Consider the following 7881-nt stretch of genomic DNA (forward strand, 5'->3'; position numbering starts at 1 on the left):
GAAGAAGAAGAAGAAGAAGAAGAAGAAGAAGAAGAAGAAGAAGAAGAAGAAGAAGAAGAAGAAGAAGAAGAAGAAGAAGAAGAAGAGGAGGAGTAAGTAAATAAAAAGAAAAAAAGAAACCCACAGCTCTGTTGCATGACACCTGTGAAATCCCTCTGTATCTTCATACCAAAGTGTCAACAGTTTCTACTTAAGAGTTAGTATGCATACATGCAGGGATCCCATGTTCTCGGAGTACTCCTACTCCATCTTACCCATATTCCAAGAAACTGGCTTCTTGCTGTACTCTGGGAGCACTGGTTGGGTTACACTGAGCTTAACTTCCCCTCAAGGGCACCCACGGGGAACTGAGTCCCTTGGTGTAATCTCTTATCTTCCCTAAGAACGCCTTCCTTTTCACGGGGTTTTATCTTCAGCTCTCTATCTTGGGTGGGGCACCCAGAGTCGAGCCTGTGCTGGGGAAAGCCCAGACACTATACTCAGATTCTTAACACTGCCAGCAGGCCTGTCATCTCTGCCAAGAATCTTATAGCCACCCTTTCTGAGGAATGTGGGCGGTGTGACGTGTGTGGAAGGAGTGGGTGTACTGGCTTTCCAGATCTTATCTCCCCATATCCTGAACCAGTGGATTTGTAGAGAGTTCACATAGACCCTACAGCTCCTTGGTAAACCGGATATGGTGACTTAGCCTGTAAGTTCACGTTATAAACCTGTACTCAAAAGTTTGGGGCTAGCCTGGTCTACATACTGAGCTCCAAGGTAGTCTGAGTTCAATTTAAAAACGAAAACAAACAAACAAACAACAACAACAACAAAACCTCCCTGGTGAGTTTGAAGAATAAAACACAGCAAGTTCTCTGTTGTACAAGAAGGGTATCCTGCCCCTTATCTCTATGATCCTATTGTTTGGTCTCCCTTTGTTTGAACTCAGATTTCTCACAGCGTCTGGTTGGACCTCACTAAGCCATCGACAGGGCTGTCTGGGAGCTGACTATCTCTGTTTACTTACTCAAGAGGGTAATTTCCCCAACTGGCGGTCCACTCAGAGATTAGGCAAAGATGGGATGAGATCATTTGATTACAAAAGATTAGATGTAACCTGAATTCTTTTAGCTGTAGTGACCACAGTGGACCTCCTTAGTTCTTCGGTCCTCTTAAGAGCTCCCGGCCTCTCCCTAAGTCTTTCTCCGGATCTCACAGCACACCACCCACCTTCTCACACAGTGTCCTGCAGTAAGCGAGACCACGTCTGCCGGAGACAACGTCCGATCCGCTAGAAGCGGCTACCTAAGAAGACCGGCCCGACCCTGTCCCCGCGCTGTAGTTCTAAGGGGAGATAAACGCACCCATCCCCAGAGAAGTAGAGAGAAGACAATCTGGTCTCAAGTTGCATCCACATTCCTTCTTGTCCCCAACCCAGTCTTTTCCTTACTAGTCTCTAGGTCCCGCCCCACTCGGTCACGTCAGTCCAGGGTCCATGCACTTCAATTGGTCGGTCTAGATGCTCGTCTCACGTCAAGCGATGGGATTGGTCAACTCTAGGAGCTCCCGCCCGGTTTTCCTGGAAAGTTCTTGGAAATCTGTCAAAGGTGTTTCCTTTCTCGGTCCAAAGCACTAGACGCCTGCACCCCCCGTTCCCCTTCGGGCCGCCGCAAAGCCCGCGGTTCTAGGAAGATGAGGCTTCCGGGAAGGGCTGGGACGCAGCGGACAAAAGATTAGGAGGCGCCTGGCCCCGCCCCACCGGCCCAGCCCGTCCCCCCTCGTCCTTCCAAGCTGTTCGCACCACAGCCTTTCAGTCCCTACTCGTCGCCAGTGCGCCCCGGGACCCTGACCTTCGCACCCCTGGCACCCACTGGCTCCTTTCTCCTTCCATCCCGCCGAACTCCGACTCTCGAGCCGCCGTTGTCTCTGGGACATGGTCCTCTGCGTACAGGGGTAAGCTCAGTTCTTTCCCTACCCAGGCTCCATGCGGGAGGTACGGAAGATCACAGGCCTCGAGTTAGCTGCGGGATTTGGGAGGGCTTGACCGGCTGGAGGTGATGGAGGGCTAAAGGACTTCGAGTGGTGTGCCTAGGATACCCACACATACTTCGCAATGGATAGGGGAACGGAGCCGGCGAACGGTGGGAGGAGCCCCCATTCCTGAGATTTCACTAGCGCCAACTGTGAGAGGTTCTCCAGGATGGGATTCACAAGTCTAGACTCTATTTGAGCTCATAGTTTACCTAGCCTTCCGGCTCTGTACCTATCGGTGACCTTGAGCCAACCCTTAGATCCCTCTGTGTTCAGAAGTTCATTCCTCCGTCCCAGGTCAGCGATTAGGTTCTTGGGAAGCCAGCCTGAGGTCTTTGACCCTACCCCAGGCTGGCACCTAATAAACAGCACCCCTTAGGGGCACCCCACACCTTCTCTTAGATTGATGTCTCAATGTGATAAAGACTTCAGCCTGCCTTCTCCAAGGTTTCCCGGAGACATGGAATCTGGGACCATGGTGAAAGTAGGGCTTTGATAAAACAAAGTCTTGGCTTCAGCAGAGTGAACTTGGAGCACCTGTTTACCCTAGCTTTCAGCGTCCCCTTCAAACACTGATCAGTCAGGAATTCAGGAAAGCCCAAGAAGAGAGGTGTGTGTGTGTGTGTGTGTGTGTGTGTGTGTGTGTGTGTGTGTGTGTGTGTGACAAATCCAGGGAGATCTGTGATCCAGTAGTAATTGTTATAGCTGACATGGGAATGGTGCTAAGTGAAGAAGGGTGGAAGGTGGGGCCAGGCTGAAATGCCCTTGCTCTAAGCAGCTCTGAGTCCCAGGAAGAGGACATTCGTGGAGCTGTTGGGAAGACTATATTCCCTAGTAGTTCCTACCATGTTCCTTTATTCTCTGAATTTTCGGACTCTTCCCTCTTCAGCAGATCCATGCACCCTACCTTCCTTCTTGGGTTCCCCCACTTCTCCATTCGGGGTTCCCAGAGCCTCTTTGACTTTGCCTTATGTGAAGGCCCCTGGGAACCTCAGGCACAGTGCGGGGGGGGGGGGTTAGTGGGGAAACAAATTCTTGAACAGACACATGTATCCCATCCTCCCTTGGCTTGGCTCATCCTATTGGCATGTGTTCTCAGGTGGAACTTCATGGCTAGACTCCAAGACATGCACACACAGGTTCTTGGAACACACCAGTCTTCACCCCCACCATGATGACACAGTGGTAGACACACCCCTCCCTAGATATTTAGTTCCTCCCAGCAACCTTCAGGGATTAGCATTGTCATTCTATACCTAGATACCATACAGCCCCAGAGGTGCCTACGCTATACAAATGTGGGACCTATGGAAGGGACCCAACTAAGCTGTCTGGTTGTACCTGCCACAGAAGCTGTGAAATGAAACCCTAGCCTGGATCAAGCTATGGGCCCCAGCAAGCCAGTCGCCTCAGAATTCTGCCTGTAACTCACTAAGTGGGATTCCAGGACTCTCATAGTTGGATCAAGAGTGGGTGTGGGAAAAACCCTTGGCAGGCTATAGGTGCCAGAGCCTGTCACCCCTCTCCTGAGTGGTCACAGGACTATGACCTTCTAAACACTACTTACACTGTCAGGTCTGGCGTCTGTCCTTGCTGACTGCTAGCAGCTCCTAACCACCCCTTGTTTACCGGCACTACCCGACACAGTTGCCTTCCCCAGCCACTGTGGGCCGAGCCTAGGGTTTGGAGGGCTTAAGATCCAAGAGGGGACTAGACACAAAACAGAGACCCGGGGACATAATTTATTAGAAATTAGAGAGAGCCAACCGGGTGTGGTGGTGCATGCCTTTAATCCCAGCACTCGGGAGGCAAAGGCAGGCGGATTTCTGAGTTCGAGGTCAACCTGGTCTACAAAGTGAGTTCCAGGACAGCCAGGGCTATACAGAGAAACTCTGTCTTGGAAAACCAAAAAAAAAAAAAAGAAAAGAAAAGAAAAGAAAAGAAAAGAAAAGAAAAGAAAAGAAAAGAAAAGAAAAGAAATTAGAGAGAGCCAATTATTTTTTCCCCAGAAGCAGGGTCCCTGGATCACCAGCTGGGTGGGCTTCTGCTAGGAAGATTTACCCTAACCCCAGCCCAGACCCCTCAGGGCAAGTAGGCCATCATCTGGACGGAGGAGAAACTGCAACCCAGAGAGGAGCAAATTGTACATAAAAATCCTTCAACAGTGGGGCTGAGGCCCTCACAGGGTGCCTCCATAGGGTGGAGTCTGGAATTCGGGCTGAGCACCCTGCCCTTTGGTAGGAGCTCATATTTATGAGAGATAAAATTCATCAATGCCTTTAGAGGACACTGCCTTCCCTCAGCTGGGAAGAACAGAGCCCAGGATGTGAATCTGGCCGTGCGACGTGGGTAGGAGCTTGTTTTACTTCTTGAAGTCCTAGCCAGTATGGCACTGTGGTCCCCCACCCCCAACAAATATTCCTATTGACAGGGAGCTACTATGTAACCTTAGGCTTTCCACAGTAATCTTGAGGTCTCCCTGTGAACCCCACCCTAGTTCATTCTGTGACTCCACCAGGTAGAGTGGCATTTAACAGGCTACCTCAACCAGGAGGGGGCACAACGGTGAGACAGCTTTTGGATTGACAGGTTCCCCATTCTTGTGGTAGGAATGTTGGAAGTGCTTATGGGGAATGGTCTGTGATTTTGGTAATACAGGTTGCAGATTAATTTGTATATAGGTGTATAGAGAGTAGTATATAAAGGTAGGAGAGTAGAAAAGAATGTCTTAGAATAGGTTCTGTGACGTGAGAGTGTATATGGCTCAGTGGTGGAACACTTGTTTAGCATGTGGGAGCCTCAGCTCAATTCTCAGCACTACAAAAGAATAAGAAAGATTTATATCTAGGGCTGGGTGTGGGTGGCATTTGGGAGACGGAGGCAGGTGGATCTCTGTGACTGTGAGGCCAGCCTTGACTGTAAAACAAGTTCCAGGCCAGCCAGGGCTACATTGTGAGACCCTGCTTTAAAAAAAATAAAATTCTGTATATTTGGAGAAAGCAGTCACAGGACTTTTCTAAAAGTGCAGAACACGTGAGACCTCTATTGCCTATCTGCCCACTCTAGATCTTGTCCTTTGCTGGCTGTGGAGCAAATTGGGCGGCGGCCTCTGTGGGCCCAGTCCCTGGAGCTGCCCGGGCCAGCCATGCAGCCCTTACCCACTGGGGCATTCCCAGAGGAAGTGACAGAGGAGACCCCTGTCCAGGCAGAGAATGAACCGAAGGTGCTAGACCCTGAGGGGGATCTGCTGTGCATAGCCAAGACGTTCTCCTACCTTCGGGAATCTGGTGAGTCTCGGGGGAGACGCAGACCTTGTCCTGGGAAGTCTGTGGCAGAGCTTTAGCGCTTTGGATTTGGATTCTGATTTGGGAAGCGTGGTCTTGCCCCTAAGACTGATGGTATAGATACACATCTCCAGAGAAATGTAAAAGGACACTTCATCCTGACCTACCCCTGGTTGGTGCCTTTAGGTAACTTCCACTCTGACTGGTTCTCTTCTCTACTTGCCTAGGGTGGTATTGGGGTTCCATTACAGCCAGCGAGGCCCGGCAGCACCTACAGAAGATGCCGGAGGGTACATTCCTCGTTCGAGACAGCACCCACCCCAGCTACCTGTTCACGCTGTCAGTCAAAACCACCCGTGGCCCCACCAACGTACGGATCGAGTATGCCGATTCTAGCTTCCGGCTGGACTCCAACTGCTTGTCAAGACCTCGAATCCTGGCCTTCCCAGATGTGGTCAGCCTTGTGCAGCACTATGTGGCCTCCTGTGCGGCTGACAGCCGGAGCGACAGCCCGGATCCTGCTCCCACCCCCGCCCTGCCTATGCCTAAGCAAGATGCACCTAGTGACTCGGTGCTGTCTATGCCTGTGGCTACTGCGGTGCACCTGAAACTGGTGCAGCCCTTTGTGCGCAGGAGCAGTGCCCGCAGCTTACAACATCTGTGTCGGCTAGTCATCAACCGTCTGGTGGCCGATGTGGACTGCCTACCCCTGCCCCGGCGCATGGCCGACTACCTCCGACAGTACCCCTTCCAACTCTGACTGGGCCAGGCACCCTGCTCAGCCTCACACAGTCACATCCTGGAGGGGACACAGGCCCCAGCTGGACTTGGGGTTCTGCTGTCCCTTCTTCAGTCATCCTGGTGCCTGCATGCATGTGACAGCTGGACCAGAGAGTGCCAGCAAGAACAAGGCAGGTGGAGGAGGGGTTGTCACACAACTCTTGAGGTCAATGCCTCCAGGTCCCGTACGGCTGGCTCTTTGTGGTGAGCCATGTATCAGAGCGAGACAGGCAGGACCTCGTCTCTCCACAGAGGCTGGACCTAGGTCTCCACTCACTCGCCTGCCCTAGCCACCTGAACCGTGTCTATTCTCCCAGCCCTGGTTTCTCAGTCGGCTGAGTAGGGCAGGCCCCCTACCCATCTGTAGAATAGCAATAGCAAGCCTGTTTCTGGGAGAATATCAGCCAGAGGTTGATCATGCCAAGGCCCCTTATGGGGACGCAGGCTGGGCTAGGGGACTACACAGTTATACAGTATTTATTTATTTATTCTCCTTGCAAGGGTTGGGGGTGGAGTGATGGCATGAGCCATCCCACTTCTCTGCCCTATGCTGTGGGTGGTCCAAAGACACCCGCCTCCAGTTCTGGTTCTTCCCTGTGGAGACCCCCATCCCGAAACATTGTAGTCCTGAATGTCCTGGGCCCGTCCACCTGTGTATGGATGCGCCCATTCTTTTCTCCCAAGCCTCTTTTGGGAGGCTGGGTGACCAGACAGACAGGAGCCAGAACCACAAGGGCTCCCACTCATCTCACAGGGCAGTGCCGTGGGTGGCTTCATAGAGCTGGCTTCTCTATGGTGCGCCCCTCCCCCACCCCCACCAAGGGGCGTGTGCTGGGTCAGGAAGAGGATGCTAGTCCAAGGGCCGCAGATGCAGCTCTTTTGTGTCCGTTCCCTGCCTAGGAAGTTGCCCGCACATGAGAGAGGGAATACATACACACCTAACGAGACATACACACCTAACGAGACTTTAGAAAACAAGTATTAGAACACAAGAACCAGTTTGGGAGTTTTTCTTCCACTGATTTTTTTTTCTGTAATGATAATAAAATTATGCCTTCCACTTATGAAGCCTTCAGTGGGATGTCTTGAGTTTCTCGTGGTTCGCCCTCTTTTATTCTAGTGACTTGATCCACCATGTCACATCTGGCAAAGCCAAAGCTTCAATGACTCCGTAGGCTTTGCCAGAGGGCTGGGGGCATGGGAGTGAGGGAGAGAGGGGCCCTTGTGCTTGTTCCCCTTGGGAGATGAGAGATAAGGGGTGAACGCCCATTGGCATGCCTTCTGGGGTGCTATCCATTGCACTGTGGATATGTGGGGAGCAGGCAGCAGAGGAGATCCAAGCCCAAGAAGAAGGGTCCGTTCAAAGTGCAAGTGGGCACGGAGGGTAGTAACTTGCCAAGAGGAGCTACAGAACTCAGGCTGACCTTGCAAGGAGAAAGTACAGTGGATAAAAGTGTACTGAAGTGCCATGAGGATCCTGGACAAGGGCCTGACAGGCCTCTTCCTGGGCAGTGGGTAGATCAGTTGAGTCAGGGATAATGACCAATGAGCTGGTTAAGCCTGGCAGCATCAGAATTCTGGCTCAGGCCGGTTGGAGTCAGAGGACCCTCTCCTCTGTTTTGTTTTGTTTTTTGTTTTTTTCTGAGACAGGGTTTCTCTGTATAGCCCTGGCTGTCCTGGAACTCACTCTGTAGACCAGGCTGGCCTGGAACTCAGAAATCCGCCTGCCTCTGCCTCCCAAGTGCTGGGAGTAAAGGCGTGCGCTACCACCGCCCGACTTTTTTCTGCTTTTTTTTTTTGGTTG

General features: G+C 51.8%; 1 protein-coding gene across 2 annotated transcripts; it reads left to right on the top strand.

The window, feature by feature from the left end:
- Positions 1–967: 967 nt before the first annotated feature.
- On the top strand, positions 968–7180 carry Cish (cytokine inducible SH2 containing protein). 2 transcript variants are annotated; one of them, XM_021207200.1, is made up of 3 exons: positions 968–1935; positions 5080–5300; positions 5525–7163. In XM_021207200.1, exons 1-3 carry the CDS (start codon positions 1916–1918, stop codon positions 6055–6057), a joined length of 774 nt encoding a protein of 257 aa, XP_021062859.1. In that variant the 5' UTR covers positions 968–1915; the 3' UTR covers positions 6058–7163. The 2 variants fall into 2 exon arrangements, with proteins under 2 accessions (XP_021062859.1, XP_029399045.1); XM_029543185.1 differs by having other exon boundaries at positions 1619–3232; positions 5085–5300; positions 5525–7180.
- The last annotated feature ends 701 nt before the right edge of the window (positions 7181–7881 follow it).

Source organism: Mus pahari, chromosome 10, assembly GCF_900095145.1.
Source record: "Mus pahari chromosome 10, PAHARI_EIJ_v1.1, whole genome shotgun sequence".
NCBI lineage: Eukaryota > Metazoa > Chordata > Mammalia > Rodentia > Muridae > Mus > Mus pahari.

Excerpts from the sequence above, each read along its gene's own strand:
- Cish (XM_029543185.1), top strand. The coding sequence starts at position 3,061 with ATGTATCCCATCCTCCCTTGGCTTGGCTCATCCTATTGGCATGTGTTC. Across the intron at positions 3,233-5,084 it reads CCCTAGATATTTAGTTCCTC|GTCCTTTGCTGGCTGTGGAG; the intron begins CCAGCAACCTTC and ends ACTCTAGATCTT. Across the intron at positions 5,301-5,524 it reads CTCCTACCTTCGGGAATCTG|GGTGGTATTGGGGTTCCATT; the intron begins GTGAGTCTCGGG and ends CTACTTGCCTAG.